Source organism: Azolla caroliniana, unplaced genomic scaffold, assembly GCF_043228905.1.
Source record: "Azolla caroliniana isolate FFs.n. ecotype wild unplaced genomic scaffold, voAzoCaro1.0.p SCAF_14, whole genome shotgun sequence".
Taxonomy (NCBI): Eukaryota; Viridiplantae; Streptophyta; class Polypodiopsida; order Salviniales; family Salviniaceae; genus Azolla; species Azolla caroliniana.
The window spans coordinates 13,084,745-13,104,474 of NW_028230449.1; the positions used below are offsets into that span (position 1 = coordinate 13,084,745).

The following is a 19,730-nucleotide window of genomic DNA, read 5'->3' on the forward strand; positions in this document are numbered from 1 at the left end:
AAAAGCAAACGAAGTGCCCTTCCCCATACAACCATTGCATCACGACATTCCCATAGACAATGGGAGATGCTTTCTATCTGTCCACATGCAGTACATCGAGGGTCTACATTGGGGCCTTTACCCCACGTCCCTACCGGCAAGGCTCTATGTGCAATAAGCCATAAACACATCATTATCTTGCGGTCATATTTGTCATGCCATATCATTTTCCAGAATTGATCTAGTCTCCTTTCACTTATGCCCTCCTGCATCCAAAATTTCCTTGCCGCAACCTTGTCATGTTTTTGTTCTAGAAGAATTTGCCTCCCAATCTTCGTGTTATACCTGAAAAATTGGACCAGCTTTTCCCCATCAGTTTGTCCTTGAGTTCTCCAAAAATACCTGGTTGGGTCCCATGATAACTGATCCAAATGCCCTTCTATAGGCCAACACACTGTCGCCGGTGTGATCTCCCTTGGCTTAGGGTCAATAATCATATTCTTGCCAGTTTTTACGATCAGCCTAATCGGCTTTTCTCTTTGAAAGACTGGTTGCTCACCTCTTGCCCTTCCGTGCTCTAGTTTGTAGTAGCATACCTCGGTCGATTCTACTTTCATTCCCTTAATGCCAATTAAACAGTTTTCAGCATCTATAAGACCTGTCCACGCAATTTCAGAGGTTGTTACTTCTTCCTCTTCCAATGTATTAAGCCATGCAGCATATATCCCACAATACCACATGCTTTCAAAATGGAATTTCATATGATTATAGACTTGGAAGAATAGAAAAAACCCAACAAAATGGCTAATTCAAATTTCCTTCTTGCTAATTCAACATAATTCAACACTTACATATTATAGTTTTTTGAAAAATACCACAATCAATCAAGAGACACACATAATCAAATGGAACACAAGTTTCCTCAAGGATCATATATTGAAAAAAGATATGTTGTTTGAGTATAATTTTTACAAATGTTGAAAAGTGAAGATACAATGTTCCAAAACTATTTGTTATTGTGAACAATTGTACGTAGCTTAGTCAAATATCAGATGAGAAGAATCTCGACCACACTAGTTGCAAAAAGGCATATGCCTTTTCTCATGTCCATGGACCCTACAAAAGGCACCAAACAAGGTTACCATTCAACAATTAACAAATATGACTATAGGAATAAGTAAAAACATGGATTTAGGAATGAGAATCAAACCTAGCAAAACTGAATTGCACCAAAGTTTGAACAAATATATTTAAACAACAAATCTATGTTGCAAGAATTCTAACTTTTGAAGCATAAATATTAGTGAGATACTCCATCACTATTTATTATTGTGAACCATCGTTCTCCCACAACATTTGGGTAATGAACATCAACAATTGTAGCACTTGTTATGCACTCTACCCCCATCATCAATCAATATACGTTGGCCCTTCAAAGTTTTCATAGCAATCGAGATATCACTATGATTATGATTTAAGGGCAACATGCTATCACAATGATTGCAATGTTGCCATGATATCTTACAAAACACCTTGAACATGACCAAAATGGAAAGAATAACAGAAAAATACCTAATTTCTTACCGGCTGTTCATGAACTCGCTAGTAGTCATTACTTGAATTGTATCTATGCTCAAGGCATTCTATCTATATTGTAAATAACACCTTTGATATAACCGTATCTTATCACCATATCAATGGAGGAAAGATGAAGAAGTATGGTTATAACTCTTTTCTTGTAACCAATAAACCTCAAGAGAATGAGAAGACAAAGACGAGAAAGGAGAAGGTGAAATGAAAGCTTAAAGCTAAATGTTGCAAGAAAACATTAGCTCATGAACATGCGATCAATTCTTATATTTCAATCTCTAATGTTTGTTGCCACTTCGTCATTTAAAACACCCCAAACATGACCAAAATGGAAAGAATAATAGAAAACTACTTACTTTCTTAGCTGCCGTTCATGAACTCTGCCTGTTGTTCCACCGAAAGGTTGAAATTGGAGGCCGAAGAAGCACGTAGAGGAAGGTTGAAGCCCATAGTGGAAGTATGCACACAGAGAGAGAGAGAGAGAGAGAGAGAGAGAGAGAGAGAGAGAGAGAGAGAGAGAGAGAGAGAGAGGTTGAAATTGGAGGCCGAAGAAGCACATAGAGGAAGGTTGAAGCCCATAGTGGAAGTATGTAGAGAGAGAGAAAGAAAGAGAGAGCCCAGATGGATGTAGCTTAGTTGGTAAGGTTGCCCAATGGAGACTAGGTGGTCATGGGTTCGACCCCTATATTTCACAATGGCATCTAGTGAATTAAGAGATATATAAGAAGTATATAATAGAGAGGTGAGGAAGTTGGGTTTCGAACCCACAACTGACAATCACTAGCAACAACTGCTCCATGTTTTCCTTCTGATCGCTGCTCGAAGCTTGCCGCTCCCTGCTCCCTGCTCGCCGATTGCGTGACATCTCCAGCTCGTTGTTCTAAGGTATCTCTCTCTCTCTTTGTGCACTCACACCTCTCCCTTGATATGTTACTACTACTCTCCCCCCAACAAAAGTATCTCCCATCTCATCGATTGCAAAATCTAGGTCTATAATAGCTGGATTTTCGTTGAGTTTAGGAAGATTAAGGTATCATTTTTCTTTCTATGAAAGGTCTGTAAGTACTCTCTGTGAAATGTTATGCTTTCCTTCTTCTATAATTGCTTGAGTTTTGAAAGGTTATGGGTCTCGTTTTCAATTTGTGAAAGATGATCCGGTGTTCGTCTTGTTCTCTATGAAAGATTGGTGCTCGCTATTGTGTTTTGTCCATTGGAAAGACTTGCTTTATTTATGCATATGGTTACCTCTGTGGACAACGGTTGTAAGTTTAGAGCTTCCTTTCAATCCGTGAAAGATATTTAGGGATTCCTTTTGTGTTTCCTAGAAGATAATTAAGGTTTCTTTTTATTATATCAAGCTGAAAAGTGCTCGTGTTTTATTTAATTCTCTGGAATTAGGGATGCATTTTTCTTTCCATGAAAGAAATGTTAGGGTTGGCTACGGGTAATTTGTGAAGATAAATATGGTTTTGTCTTATGAACTAGTGAAAGGTAGTTATGGTTTCGTTTTATGTTCTGTGGAAGTTTAGGTTTCCCTTCTATGTGTTCTGACATATTTGAATTCCCTTTTCTTATATGTGAAAGATTGGCCGCTGTTTTAATTTACCTGACATCATTAATGATGCAACTTCTATGGCCTTGGATGGTGATGAAAAAGTGGCTAACATTAAGTCAATTGGAGATGACTTCAGTGCTGATGAACATGAAGAAGACAAATTTTTTGATACTGAGAGTGAAAACGAATCTGAATCTAAGGGTGCATATATACTATGTACCACAACAAGAGTCTGCTATAATTTCTTCCTTGTAATCCATGAATTTAGAAATTGTTTCTTGAATCTTAATAGTTGTTTCTCAAATTACCCTTGGAAAAGATGCACACTTCGAAAGCCATTTCCTTTGGTTTCTAGAAAAGATGGAAATGATGGTGACTCTTTTTTTATTGCTATGTGCTATGTATTGTATGTTATCTTACTTGGACTACGTATATATATTGGAATTTATTACGTTTGCATAGCTATCGATATCCACATGTTTAGCTTCTGTATATTTGTTTTTCTTTGTAGTACCATTCTTTTGCCTTGACCTTTTTTACATTTGTGAGAGCTGGCCAATAACAAACTTTCGACTATAATGTTAGAACTCACTAAATCATAACTAGTATGTATGGATTTAGTGGTATCGGTAATTGTTTTGGACTGATGGAACAATGCTTCTATTATCAAGGGGGGAGGGTTTTGTCAATTGAACTCAAATGATCTCATGTGGTGCGGATACTTTGATATATATTATCTAGGACAACATAATGATTAGTTGACTCTCTATGTCCATATGTATATGGAGAGAAGGGGAGAGAGCACATTTGCTTTATATAATGTCCTCTATCTATGTTGCAACCTCATATTGTGCTAAAAAAATTTGGTATGTGCTAAAAATGTTTTTTTAGCATGTTCCGGTTGACATTATCACTAGTAGGAAAGTGGCCGGTTAAAATTTTTAATTTCTGGTTAGGATCATATGCAGCAGGAAAATTTCCGGTAGGGGTTATAAACTTTTCCCAACACTGGAGGAGGCACGTTCAAAAATCCCCCCAAAAGTTCTCTTTCCTATATTTACTTAAATTTTTTTTATTTTTTATCTTCTTACTTTTTCCTTTTCCTTTTTCTTTAGATGAACAATATTGGACGGCCCTGATCATCTAGGATTCCTGAGATGAGTTCAGGGCCGTCCAAGCCCTAGATTCACGGGCTCTTACTATTTAATGTTTCTGTATCAAATAGTGACCATGCTGTTTGCTATACTCTCATTTAAATGCATGAAACAACAATCAAGGGCCATTAAAGGCAATGAATAGTCCATGCAACATCATGGATGTCTACCTACACGATTTGCGATTCACATGCTGGCTTGGTGATTTAAATTATAGGAACAAAATCATCAAAGGCTTGGTCTCTTTTGGGTATTATTATAATCTCTCTCTCTCTCTCTCTCTCTCTCTCGGGTGTTATTATTGTGAAAGTTAATGTGCGGAAGCTTAGACAAACCGGCTTAGCCAAATAGCAATAGAAAATAGAGACAAGGTTTAATTGAAAGCTTGAGAATAAATAGTATGCAGGAGAGAGAGAGAGAGATTGCCACTTCTACAAGACTTCTCAGATCGAAGGCGGACCAGATCTTCTACACATTATTTGGAGTCGCAACATTTGGTTTTAGATGAAGAAAATACTTTGATTGGTACATCTAATGATGGGGAAGATGAGTCAACATTGTATACTAGGCTCTATAGTAGTGATTCTTATGAGAGGAATAACACTTGATTGTATTTTTGGCATGAACAATTAACAATATAAGCTTGTAAGAACTCGAATGATATAAAGCTTAATTGTTTTTACATCAATCGCTCCTTGTGAATATTGTTTGTTATAAAAAAGCCTGAGTTGTTAATTTTACGGTAAAAAACATGGCTTAAATTTGTGAAATTTGCCTAATTTTGTGAATTTTTAGTTTTATGAAATGATGAGTCTTGGAGGACATGTCATACAAGTATCACATGTTTTGTGAGAAGGTTAAAAAAACCTTAAAATCAAACGGAATATTCCTTATCCTTCCAATTGTGTGCGATCCTTCCACTTTTGAACGCTAACGTGTTGTGGGTTGATTAGAATGTGTGTATATAGTTTATCTTGTAATGGACCAAATAGGATTCCCACCTAAGTAAACGTTGTGTATTTTGTCCCTTGGTTATTACTATTAGTAATACAAGCTTTTCCATTTTATGCAACGATACTCTACAATAGGTGGGTAATTATATCCTAGAATGGACAACAATGAATATTTTTGGCGTCAATGAGACATTAGCATCACATGCCAAGCTCTGATATGAACAATCCATATAGTTATTATTATTGTCTCTCACATCATTCCAAGGTACTGATTAATCAATTTTCTCACAACCAACACATATCATTAAGTTATATAAAGTATTAGAGTTCATTAGTTGCTAAGAAACATAGTAAGATAAACTATACTGAAAGATAGGATGCCACTTTCATACCCAATATAAGAGGAGCACATAGACATTGACCTTGTTTAACCCACATACCACATACCCCACAACGAATATATGATCAAATAGAGTACATGACATGCAAATGAACTTGTAAGTTGTGGTAGAGAGAGATGAGGAACTTGGATATAAGAAAGGCCCCATACGACCATGGAAAAGAATGAGACATTCCCCATAACTATATAAGAGCCAATATCATTTAGAAGCATTTGTGAAATATCATTTTTAGTTAAATTACATTTGTGAAATAAGAGAGCAAGTTTTACAACTGCATGACCTCTTTAGAGGCACTAATACACTTCTTCTTCTTCTTAAAAACCTTTGGAAGTCGAATAATGGCCAACACATGTAGGTGCAACATTAGCTTGACATAAAACTCGTAGCTAGAATTATTATGGAACAAACAAAAAAAACCGCGTCAAATAATACCGACTTGTTTATGTGCCATCAGGAAAATGAATTAATATAGAGATGGAGGTTCCCTAGGGAAAGAATAACAATTAGACATGGGATGGGCCACACGGTAAATGTAAAACCATTCAAAGAGTGACAAAGACTAGACTAGGATTGTTCATGTGGAGACTAATTATGTTTTCTATTTGGAGACTATCATGACTGAGCAATCCACACACGCGCACACGCAATTATAAATATAAATATATGGGTATAAAATGGCATTCATGCCAAGTGAAGCAGCAGAAGCAAGAGTAACCAACATTCTTGAGTAAAATATTTGTTTGGTCTTAGTGACTTATCTATCTATATCCTAGCATACTTTCCGTTTCAATTCTTATTTCATAGTCCTAAATTCTAATTATTATGGCCATGAATGCGTTGATCCCCATCTTGGGTTTCACCACTATAATGATGGTGGTTATGATGACAATGGTTAATGGAGCAGATCCGGATCCGTTGGTGGACATCCCCACGACCGCACCCGAGAGTCAATTCGTCCTCCGAGATTTGTTAACTAATGGTGCCGTCACACGAGACAGTGGAGGTATTAGGGCCGCGGTTAACATCACCAACCTACCCCTCACCATGTAATATACGACATTCCTTCTTCTAACACCTAAGCCCTTTAACATGCTCCTCTATCTTTATAGTGACTGATGGTTCCTTATATTTTGTTTTAGGTCGGAGGGGATCACGTACGTGCGGTTCAACATGGTGCCGTGCGGTGTGAACCTGCCGCATACTCACCCGCGTGCGACCGAGATCCTCACGCTCATATCCGGGGGACCACTCCAAGTCGGATTCGTCGACACCTCGGGTGCGCACAAGTTTGAAACAAATGTTTTTAAAATTATTCTTCTCTAGTAGTGTTACTAGGCATTTAAATTAGATGGATTCCTCATATCATCTAATTTTTAATGATTGAATTTTTCATCAAAAACAAATAGGGACTCCACACATCAACATTCTGTACCCGGGCGATGTCACGCTCTTCCCACGCGGGCTCCTGCATTTCGAGATCAATGTCGGCAAAGTGACGGCCGACTACATCTCCGCCCTTAACAGCCAGAACCCGGGCACACTGGTTGGTTCATTAGCTCCTCATTCCTTCATTCTTCATATGTCTCTTGCTTGTGTTTCAACAAGCTTATCATCTTATATATGTTTTTTGTGTGTATGATACGTGTGTGTGTGTGTGTGTGTGTGTGCATGCAGTCCGCCAGCCTGGCGCTGTTCCAGGTGCCGGCACGTGCGCTCGCCACGTCACTGAATGCCAGCAGGGCGGAGGTGGCTGACCTGGCATCCACGCTGTTCCCGTACGGCGACGGCCTGAAGAAGACGTCCGACAGCGGATGCATCCCCGGCCGGGACATCACCACCCTCTTCTAACTAAAATCACTCCAAAATGGCATGGAGGAACGAGTAGAATGGATGGATGGATTGGATGTACTTATGATAAATAAAAGAAATGAAACATCCACCACAATTGGCTCTACAACAAAAAACTATGGCATTCATATGCACGGTTTGTGTTGCTTTTTTTCTTCTAATAAGTAAGTAGTAGAACTATCGGAGACAGCCATGTGATCTAAGAGTTGGTGCTCCAAGTCATTGGTTATATGTACTCATGTGTTTGGAGTGTTCTTGAATTACATGGCAATGCATGTTAATTCTTTCTTATAGACTTTCATGTACCCACCGAGTATACCTTCTACATTTAATCTACAATGAAAGCTTGGAGATGGTAAAGTGAAAGAATTTATTTATGTAATTCGGACTCCTATATATTAATGTTTCCCTGTACACATGGGTGTTGGGTTTGTTTCCCCAATAAAGATAATGCAAAAGTAGTTTTAAATTATATTAGTTTTAAATAATATGGGGCAATATGCGTCTCTTCGTGTTTGGTTAACGGGTGTATTTTCACGAAGTTTCTAGTAAATGTAAAGAAGATGAAACCATGTATCATGATGCTCTTCACATACAATGGGTTTTTCTAGCCCTTCGCCGTATAAGCGACACCTCTCTAAGGTTGGCATATCGCTAACCTCGGCCAATGCTTGCCACTATTCCCACCAACAAGACCGAGACTCCACTTTTGGGGCCAATGCTACCAACATTTCTATTTTTAGGTCTACAATAGAACCTTGCTTGGACTTGGTGCCCCAAATTGCAAACCTAAGACACCAAATCAATTTTCTTTGACTTAGTCAAAAGACAAAAGTCAAACGATTTGGATCGGGTGTTATAGGTAAAGGTCATCATCTAGCTACCAATAGTGACAATTGAAAACCCGAGTTCTTGGGAAAAGTCTCAAGTGATGACATGAGTCTCAACGTTGTTAAGAGTCTAACTAATCAGCAAGCAAAATATAAGGAAAAATAGGTGAAAGAAAGAAAAGAAGGGTGCAAAACCACATGTCAACCATCCCCTATCAATGGCGTGAAAAAAACCAAACCTCCTCGATGTCCCATACCATCTAGTATTGACGTGAGTTGTAGTTTTTTTTTTCCAAAACAAAAAATATTCTTCATTAGTAGAACAAAATATACATGACAAAATGATTAGACGAAAAAAACATTACAATGGTTGTAGCCATATCGATGGTGTGAAAAAACCCAAACCTCCTTGATGTCCCATACCATCTAGTATTGATGTGAGTTGTAGTTGTTTTTTTCGAAAACAAAAAATATTCTTCATTAGTAGAACAAAATATGCATGATGAAATGATTAGACGAAAAAACATTACAATGGTTGTAGCCATGATGACCTTTGAAAACCACAACTAAGGGTAGTGAAAGACAAAAAAGGAATGACATGAGACATTGTACATGTAATGAACATAGAACTTTATCCTTCGTTTGAATGTGACCATGTCCTCGAGTTCCCTAATGAGAACAATTTTCCTTTGTTTTCCTTTAACCTAGTCTCCACCTTGGAATAAAACGTGGTGGGCCACCTTGGTTAGCCCACAACTATCCTCTCCCATGTCGAAACCGACCATCTCCTTCATCTCCATGACCTTTATCACAACCTCAATAAGTATTCTTCATGTGATGTGAGTTGTAGTTTGGGTTCCACTAAGATCACATGTGCTTAGGTAACAAAAGCCATGACCACATTGACCACGACTCCCTTGATAAGAAGGTAGCTAGCATTCTTATCTAGGTAGAAACCCTAGGCCTTGGTTTGTTCATAAACTTGACTACTTCATGTGAAATAGTCAAATGGTAACACACTCTATAGTTATCTCATACCGTCAAATAGTAATTCAATTCATAACCTTAATTCGTTTTGTACTTACACACATGTACTCATCGTAGGATTAAAGAAAACTATGGAAAACCTATCTCATGATAAGTTATGGTTATGCACATAACACATAAAAGTGAATTAGATTACCATGAACATCTCATTAGATATGTATGACCAACTAATTGGAGACAATTATGTGACAATTCTTGGAGGCTCGACTAGGATTCAAGTACAATTTTCTATTAAATCTTCATCTCTTCTTCAATCACATTTTTTTTTTCATTTGGTACAATAATTTGGTCTTGAAAGTGCATCTTTGGCTGATAAATCGATGTCATCACTACGGGTTGGAGTCTTGCTATAAATGAGCTTCATGGTTCAAGTTCACCAAATAAACTTCCATTTGATCAAGTTCTGCATACCTTGAAAGTGCATCTTTGCCAGATAGATCAATGCCATCAATAAGGGTTGGAATCTTCTTATAATTGAGCTTCATGGTTCGACTCAACAAAATAAGCTTCCATTTGAGCAAGTTGTGCATATGTTGAAACTGCATCTTTGGTTGATAGATCGATGCCATCACAAAAGGTTGGAATCTTGTTATAAATGAGCTTCATGGTTCAAGTTCATGAGCTTCTTGCAGAAACTCAACATGTGTCTCTCAAACTCACAAGTAAAGATGTAGTATTGTGGAATGCATTAATTTCAGGATATACTGAATGTGGGGATGTTGAGAAGGTGATCTGTTGTATTGAGAAAATGTAACAAAAAGGTGTTTCTCAAGACACTATACCATTACTTTGCAGCGTGAAATCATACAATAGTCTAGTATTCATCAAGAAATGCATGCTGAGATAATTAAGAAAGGATTCGACAAACATCTTCTTATTGGCAATTGGATTGATTGAAGTAGCATGTCAAGTTTTTGATAACTTGCCAATCAAAGATGTGATCCTATGGACTGCACTAATAATTGGTTATGTAGAACATGAGCATGGTGAGGAAGCACTAAACCTCATGAAGGAGATGCAAACACATAATATCTTGCCAAATACATTTGTACTTGGTTTTTGCTTGAAAGTTTGTGGTGATACTCGAGATGCTGAGAATGGGGAAATTTCAGGAAGTGCTCAATCATTTCTATCAAATGAAGGATCCATGCATAGCCATCGTCTTACACAAGACGAGTTGGGAAGAATTGTCGCTTCTCTATATTGTATTATGTATCTGATATGCCTTTTTAAAACTAATGGAAGAATATGTTGTTATGGGAAAAAAAGTTCATGAAATAACCTTCCATTTGATCAAATTGTGCATATGTATTAGTTGGATATCGGTACATAGTTTTGGAGATGAAGGTGGAGTAGAAGTTGCAATGGATGATAGTGACAAACATTGACGTGAAGCAACAAGAATGTATGTAAAGAAAGTAGTGTTGCTACTATTTTTAAATGAAGTCAAACAATTTAGACCATTTTGATGAAGTGGGATTAGTAGTAACCTTCAAATCTTGTTGACTTAAATGTAATTAATCATTCAATGGACTAGTTTGCATTAACTCATGTTGAGAATGAAGCATCCTAGAAATGGTTGATATGTTCTTTTTGCTAAGTCCATAATTTCTTAGAGTTATTTTTGACGTGGAAGATGGTTCTAGATTGGACAAAGTGGCTAATAGTTGTGGACGTCTTGAGAGATATGTGTAGTCCATTGTTGGGGTTGAAATCCTTGTGTGTAACCCATCTTCTTGGTATACGACATCACAAAAATATGGTTATCATTTAGTTTTCTTGTGTATTCGAGTTTTGGCATTCTAGTGAGGTAATGAGCTCTTTGGAAATGAACATTGTGTAAAATTATTTGGTAATGGGCTCATGTGTTCCCTTTGCATTGTCCCAAAGTAATGTGCATGAATGTGAAATGTGAGGTGAACTACTAGAAACCTGAACCAAGGAAGATGGGTTTACCGATTGAATTGATCATTTCAAAATTCTTTCTAATTGCTGGTTGTAATCAATTCTAGGTCAAATGATTTGACAGACTTTAACAATGTGACTATGTATGTGTGTAAAATACTACATGTAAGCATAAGTTCGAGTACATAAGTATATGTGTGAGGTTATGTATCACTTAGGCGCATGCTATGTATTTGTCTTAATTATATGTGCATGTACATATTTATGTATATGTTGAAGTGTATGCTAATGTGCAAGAGGAATGTATATATAGTGTGTGAATTGTACTTGGATGTGCGTATATGTATGTATATATGAACGTATGGGTTTTTATGTATATGTATGTAAGTGTATGTCAATATGTGGGTGTGCATTTGTTTTAAAATGTTGATCCCTAGAAATGAACTCTCCATATCCTTTTATAGTTTTGGGCATCTTTTCATTGTTTAACCATTTTATGTACTATAAATCATCTTTTGCTCCTCATCATCTATTTCAAGAGTCAAACCCTTACACCTATCATCCTAAGAGTTCATTCTTGTTAATTAAGTTATTCATTTTTGCTGGTTTTTCACTTATCCTTTCTACTTCCTTGCCTATAATCCTAACCTATTGTAAACTTGGTTCTAAACACTTTCCTCCTATGCACAAGCCACATCCCAACAACATAAAACACTCAAGGTTTGTCATCGAGTAATTCCCAAAGGGCGAAAACAATTAAAGTGTCATGTACTTGGTCTTTCCTCTTCCTGGGATTTTAAGCAAATTGTAGATTCTTTATACCTTGGTAGTACTTTTTTCTCTAGGTAGTGAGAGAGAGTAAAATACTTAAATTTCTACAATAAAATAAACCAAAAAAATGCAAAAATCAAATTCTAAAAATTCAAATTAAAAACGAAACTAATCACCGAAGTTCAAACGATTAGGAAAAGAAAAATATTAATTACAACAACAAAAGAAAAAACTAAAGATATGCATAAGAGGTCTAACTCCTCCCACTTATCAACAATCATCTATATTATATCATGTTATTTATACTAAAGATGGTGCCGGTGGCGGGAATAAAACACAACATTGATTCCAGAGAGCTATTGCAAAACAAACATGGCTGCTCCAATTGACCATTTTGCGCTCTTAGAACAAAACTCCATCCCAACTAAGAGCACTAGTTGTCCACCCTGGCTGGTAGTTTGAAAACTTCATGTTCGCCTTTTGTTTCACATGTACTGAAGACCATACCCCACATATAAACAACATCTATGAATATCCAGCTTTTTCAATGGTTCAATCACACAAAGACCAACATCTTTGAAGGAGAGGAGGCGACAATGTCACCAAATGAGCCACATAATAACACCTCCTCAGAAAACTTGTCTTTCACATGATATTCCATGTCCTTTGTCTTCCCAATCATATATGTTAGGTCTGGATCTACAATCCCAACATAAACACTTGTGAACAAAACAGAACTGATTCCAGCATTTCTGAATATTGTTGGGGAGAAATAAAACAGAAATAAAACACAACATTGATTCCAGAGAGTTGTTGCAAAACAAACATGGTTGCTCCAATTGACCATTTCAGGCTCTTAGAACAGAACTCCATCCCAACTAAGAGCACTGTAGCAGGCAAGATGGATATCCAAAATCAATTCCTCCAACAGCCAGGAACAATTTCTACTGGAAGCCCAATTACCAGGGCACAAAGTATTCCAATGCATGTAGCAATCTGGCAAAGACTACCATTAGAGACTACCATACGTTCCATTCCTATACCTACTCATAATATTCTGCTTCACCCCCCACACCATCTTCTCTCATCCTTATCCCTCAAAACAATTTTGCTTCTTAAGTCCACATCAACCATCTCGCCGATTACCACCAAATTCCTATATACATAATAACAAAGTGACTATAAAATGCTTCCTCATCCCCTCATATATTTGCTTCAACCCCCACACCATCGTCACTCATCCTCTCATTATGAATAAACTCTATAAAGACAATAACTACATGACAACAACTAGAAGACTATCATGTTTGTTGCACTCCCTAAGATGAAACCTAAAATCTTTTTCACTCCGTGCCATGCCACCAAATTCCATCAAGCATCATCCACAACAACCATCTTGCCTTCTCGCTAATCGGCACCAAATTTTGGCTTGCCATGTCCTTGATTTCCTTCCATCAAGCATCATCCACAACAACCATCTCGCCTTCTCGCTAATCGGCACCAAGTTTTGGCTTGCCATGTCCTTGATTTCCTTCCATCAAGCATCCTGCCATATAGACCGCAAACAAATTAATGTAAAAATTCCCTCACCAACTCATGATAATATGCTTCTTCAACCCCCACACCATCTACACTCATCCTTATTGCTCATAAGAAATTGCTTCTTACATCCACAACAACCATCTCGCCTTCTCGCTAATCGACTCCAAGTTTTGCCTTGCCATGTCCTTGATTTCTACCAACATCACTTATCCTAACAAAAATAATTACCAGTATCTTGATAAATGCCAAAGCTTATATTTGGTCTTGTTTTTGATAATATATATTTGTTGAGATGAAACAATATTATGTACTATTTGTATACTGCCTCCGGGCCTTTTATTAATACCAATGGAGCATATGTTTTATGGTAAAAAAAACTCCTCCCAGTTAGCCTTTACTCATTCTTATTATGATACCTACAACACTCGTTCTTATTATGATACCTACAACATCCTCGTTCTTACCTCTTTCCTTCCATCCCTTGGTAAAGAAGGTTTGCCTTGAGATCTTATGAAGAACTTACTCATGACTTCTAGTCATGGTCTTAGAGTTCCCAACCATGACTCCAAAATGATGTGTGTGGTCAAGGTGTTCATAGTGATCATACATCTTTGTATTGGTGGAGTTACGCCTTTGTGTCCAGACTATTGTATACCTTGACTATTCTTTGGAGATCGTAGATTATTCAATACCATGTTGCTGCTGATTCAGGTGAGGTAATTGTAAAGGACTATTGAATTGCTAACCTTGCAAACTCTTCCTTACCTCTCTTGAAAGATCTAATCTTACCAATAAGCTCACTACTATTTTATGTCGACTTAAGAGCTAGATATAAATAAACAAGTAATAAGACCAATTATGGTTCGATAAATTGGATTATCATGGGGTTGGCTCAATGAGTTAATAGTAATGTCTCAAAATTATGAGAAAAGAGAGGGAGGGAGAGTTATAGCTTAGGTTAAAGGGGATTAGAATATTGGAGAACACTCAAAAGCACAAAACAACTCACAACAAGTATTTAACAAAAGATGGGCCTAGTAGAAGTTGTCTTTCAAACATATAAGGTCTTCGAAGAACAAATGAAGCTGATCTCTCAAATAAACATGACATTCAAGAATCTTGAAATAGAAAGGACCCAACCATGATGCCAATGATGAATGATAGGGGAAATGAGAGACAAGGTTTGACATTCAAGCTTCCCTAAGAAATTATAGAGAATGCAATTAATATTAGTAGATAGTTCATGACATATTAAGTTCCCAAAGTTTCTTGATAAACAATTTTATGGACATAGACATAGCTTTAGACCCAAATGGGAAGGCTAATTTGTCATAAATAAATAAATGATGAAGGATAATTATCTTAGTATTTGAGGTAATCTAGTATGGTTAGCAATACATAGGCATTTACGTGGCGATTAAGGGGCCTTTGGCATAAGATATAAATACGGGACTAGCTACCTCATTTTATGATCTCCTTTGTGAGACTTTAGAAGGGGAAAACCTTAAGGTTGGATATCAATACTTTAAGAGGCGTGTTGGAGCACATAAGATGTCTAGTTTTCCATGTAATTCTTGGTTCAATGATGAATGTAAGATGTATCTCAAATGGTTTAAGTCTATAGAAGGGGAAAATGAAAGGATTATTGCATGACACCTATATAAGAAGGTAGTGAGGAGAAAGAAAATAAGATATTTCCAAATGCAAGAAATGAAAAAGAGAAATTGGTTTAAGTTCAAACCAAAATTAGCATGGGACAACTCAACGGTAAGAAAGAAGATTTCAAAGGTCACGTTACAAATGAGGAGATTCTAGAATATGTACAAAGGCCATATATGAATGAAGGTGTGGCTCCTATGGTTGAGAACATTGAAACACCATGTTATACATGTATTGATATTGATAATGTCAATAAGGGAATAACGATGATAGCAAGTGGGAAAACAACAGATTTAACCTACCTTTCAAGTGAGCTTTTAAAATGGACAAGGCCATATACACGTCATTAGATGATGACAATTATAGAGCAAGATATAAAACAAGGTTTTCCAAATGATTGGCTTATGAATTGGATTAAACGAATCTTTAAAGTTGGAGATAATAATCAAGCATCAAATGATCGTACAATAATGGTGACCTCCACTATTGCTAAATTATATAGCACTATTATGGAGCAAAAGATAAGCACATGGGCTGAAAGTACAAGCAAAAGAGAACTTGGGCTAGTAAGATTTAGACCAAAACACTCCATCGTGGATCATTTGGTCAAATTGACAGTAATCATGGAAGATAGTCAACTACAAGGAAAAACACTTTATTGTTGTTTTGTTGATTTCAAGAAAGCTTTTGATACTGTACCATGAAGTGAGCTCTGGAATAGAATGGTAGAGATTGACATGCCACTAGAGTATTGTGTTGTTGTTGAGTGCCAATAGGAAGAAGTTAAATGGCAACTAAAACTGGATTATAATGGATTCTCAAAGCACTTTTTAAGTAACACGGGGGTCAAACAAGGATCAGATGTCCCCAATTACCCACACTCTTTGGCTTATGTATTGATAAATTAACACAAGTGGTGAATAAGGTTGCAAGAGAACAAGGATTGAATGCCCCCAAATTGATGCAACATGTTATCTTATTGCTTTTATATGCAGATGATGTGGTACTCTTCTAATATAACGTTGATAATATGCAACATTTACTTGGCGTACTAGAAGAACTTTTCCATAATAGTGGACTAGCAGTGAATGCGGAGAAAACAAAGATGATGATAGTCCAAACCATCCAACCCCATCATTACCCGATGCTCACATATAGAGGTGAACATATAAAATTTGTTCAAAGCTTTAAATATCTTGGTATTGATGTACCCACCACAAATAAATGGAGTGCATGCTTTGATTTTAGGCTTCAAGCGCTTGGAAATCGCATTGCCTTTTGGAGAACCAATTCAACCAAAGTGATACTTGTGGATGGGAAGTAAAACTAATTTTGATCAATGCCATGGTAACTCAAGTATTGCTTTATCGAGTATAAGTATGGGGTGACACTGTCTCTCTTAATGAATGGAATGAAACTGCGAAAATTAAAAAGATGTTTTTAAGGAGGCAATTTGGAGTTTTTCTTTTCCAAAATGAAGCTACTTTGCCATTAGTTAGGAGAGATTATTACATAAAGACTATACAAGGTGGCTTATACATAAATCAGGGGATCACCCTCCGACCAAGTTCAAGAAAATGAGACTACATACATGTACCCTTTCGAAATGACTACTTAATGTAAGTAGATACCTATAGATAAAAATGGTTCCCTTTAGTGTTGGCCAGTACGAGCCTACTCTTGTGGCCTAGTGTGGGGGCTGGTAATTCCACCTCAGGCCAGTTTCTCCTTGCGTCACCATTGGCGTGTTTCGCCATTTCTACTAGAAGAGCAAACGGGCAGTGATCACGTTGTTGGAGTGGCCACAAACCTCATCCAATGGCCCTTGTAGGTAGCTGATAACCGCAAACCATATCTCCATGATCACTTCCTCTGCGTTAGCTTTTCCCATGCTAGGCCCTTAAGCCGCCCTAACATCATGTCTTCACTTGTTCACACCTGAGGATTCCAAAATAATGGTTGTCTAATCCACTCGATTAGTGTCTCCGGGTGTGCTTGACCAACTGTGGTCGCATGTGGCACCATGCCCGTAAGATGGAGTTCGCTACCCTGTCCTCCGGTTGATAAGCCATCTTAGGTGAGACTCCGTTCATGCAACACTAGTTCAAGGAGTCAGGACAAGGCCTACCATACATGGGAGCCCCTTCTTGAAACCTGTTGCGAAGGAGTACCCTCCAACACTCCTTACCTGGCAGGAGGTAGGGAACCACCATTTTGGCAAGCAATGGTTGGCTCAGAGTTAAGGGGTCTATGAGGCCAAGTCCCCCATTTGGCCCGTGGTTGCATTAACCAATGCCATGACACTCTGGTGGCCAGCATTGGGTTGTCCTTAACTGACCATATAAACCTCTTGATGGCAACCTTAATCGTGTGGAGACCTACAGGGTCCATAATCCAACATGAGACTGAGTGCCACATGGTGGCGAGCATCACTTGGTTTGCAATAAGGACCCTACCAGCGAAGGATAATTTAGATCTACTCCATTGGTTTAGCTTCCTGCTTATTTTGTCTTGCACAAGGGACATTTGCACTCCCTTGGGGATTGCCCTCCCCATCATAAAATCCTAGGTACTTGAACGTCATCCCGTAAGGGACCCAGTTAAAATCGTCATGGGGTTGCCACCTTGGTTTCTCTTGTTCGCTAAACCAGAGGCCTTGGGTTTTATCCCAATTGACCTTGGAACCAGGGGGCCGACAAAAATCCTCGACAAGATATTCAACTCGGTGCAAATTCTCATCGCCCTATAGGAAAAGTATCGTATCGTCGGCATACTTAGATAATAGAAGATCTTCAATTGCATTAGGGATTGGGAAAACCCTCAATCCGATGCTTGGTGCTTGTAAGTAGGCAGAGAAAGATATGGGGTTAGGGGACAACCTTGACTCACTGAGTGTTGCAGTTGAGAGGCATTTTTTAGAGGGATCTTCTCATCAAGTCACCATATTTAGTGATCACAAAAACCTTGTCTATTTCCAGAATGCTCGTGTATTAAATCGATGACAAGCTTGGTGGGCCCAATTCCTCACTCGTTTCAACTTCAAAATTACATATCGTCTGGGGAAGCAGCAAAGGGAGACAAATGCATTATCGCGGTGCTCGTGTCTAGCACCTCATCCTGATGATCCAACATTCAATAATCAAAAGCAAGTCATCTTGGGACCAGCACCACTGCAAGCAAAGTGGGTTTTTGACACTCCATTGGATTCCCGCATTATCACGACCATACATGAAGACTTGAAGACAAACACTTTCACTCAAGCCATTCTAGCACAAATGGATCCCTCATGGGAAACCTATTCATAGTTGCAACAACCAGGTATGGACTATCGACAATTTGAATGTCATGATGGATTACTATTCTTTAAGAAACTCTTGTATGTTCCTAATGGTTCTTGTCGCCTTCATATACAACTGGACATTTTGGTAGTACTAAAATGTTGGATTTAGTACAATGATAATTTTGGTGGCCTCATATGCGACGATTTGTCGAAGACTATGTTTGGACATGTGATACATGTTGTACAGCAAAGATGCCAAGACATCATTGATATGGTTTATTGGAACCATTACCAATTCCAAGCAAGTCGCGACCGTCCATTTCTCTAGATTTTATCATAGATCTTCTAGCTTCAAAGGGATTCGATGTGATAGTAGATCGATATACTAAGGTGGCACATTTTCTGCCTTGTACTAAGGCAATCACTAGTGAAGAAACTACAGAAATTGTCATCAGTGAGGTATTTCGGCATCATGGCCTCCTAGATAGTATCATCAACAACTGTGGACCTTAATTCGTCTCGAAATTTTGGAAACATCTCTTCAAAATGCTCAAGGTCACTTGCAACATCTCCTCCGACTATCACCCTCAAACAAATGGACAAGCAGAAAGAACAAATCAAACGTTGGAACAATATCTTCAGTCTTTTCTAAGCTATCAACAAGATGATTGGGTGGATATTCTCCACTTTGCCGAATTTGCTTATAATAACTCTATCCACTCGTCAACTAGGGTTACACCATTTTATGGTTTTACAGACTATCATCCTTGATGGTGTGTGTTCGAAACTCCAGAGTTACCCACAAATCCTCGTGTACAGGATCATTTGGAGTGGCTACGCAAGATACAGGCAGACCTAATTACCCATTTACATCAAGCTCAACAAACACATAAGGCTTATGCGGATCGTCATCGGCTTCCATCCTATTTCGACATTGGAAATCGGGTATGGCTATTACTACTCGACCATGCGATAAATTGGATTATCGACGATTAGGTCCTTTCCGTATTATCAGAAAAGTTAATGATGTCACTTTTCTTCTTGATCTACCTCTGTGACTACGGTTCCATCCGGTTTTTCATAGTTCTCTTCTTGAACCCTGTCAAGAGAACACTATTCCGAATCGTATTACACCACCTGCACCCCCGATTGAGCTTGAAGTAGGACCAGAGTACGAAGTTGATGTCATTCTCGATTCCAATATTGTTCGCAACAA

General features: G+C 37.9%; 1 protein-coding gene across 1 annotated transcript; it reads left to right on the forward strand.

Annotated features, from left to right (window-relative positions):
* The first annotated feature begins 6,422 nt into the window (after positions 1-6,422).
* On the forward strand, positions 6,423-7,536 carry LOC147855501 (germin-like protein 5-1). Its single transcript, XM_087330020.1, has 4 exons — positions 6,423-6,678; positions 6,772-6,908; positions 7,039-7,175; positions 7,307-7,536. The coding sequence occupies exons 1-4, from the start codon at positions 6,455-6,457 to the stop codon at positions 7,478-7,480; spliced, it is 672 nt and encodes a 223-aa protein (XP_087186146.1). The 5' UTR covers positions 6,423-6,454; the 3' UTR covers positions 7,481-7,536.
* Positions 7,537-19,730: the final 12,194 nt, after the last annotated feature.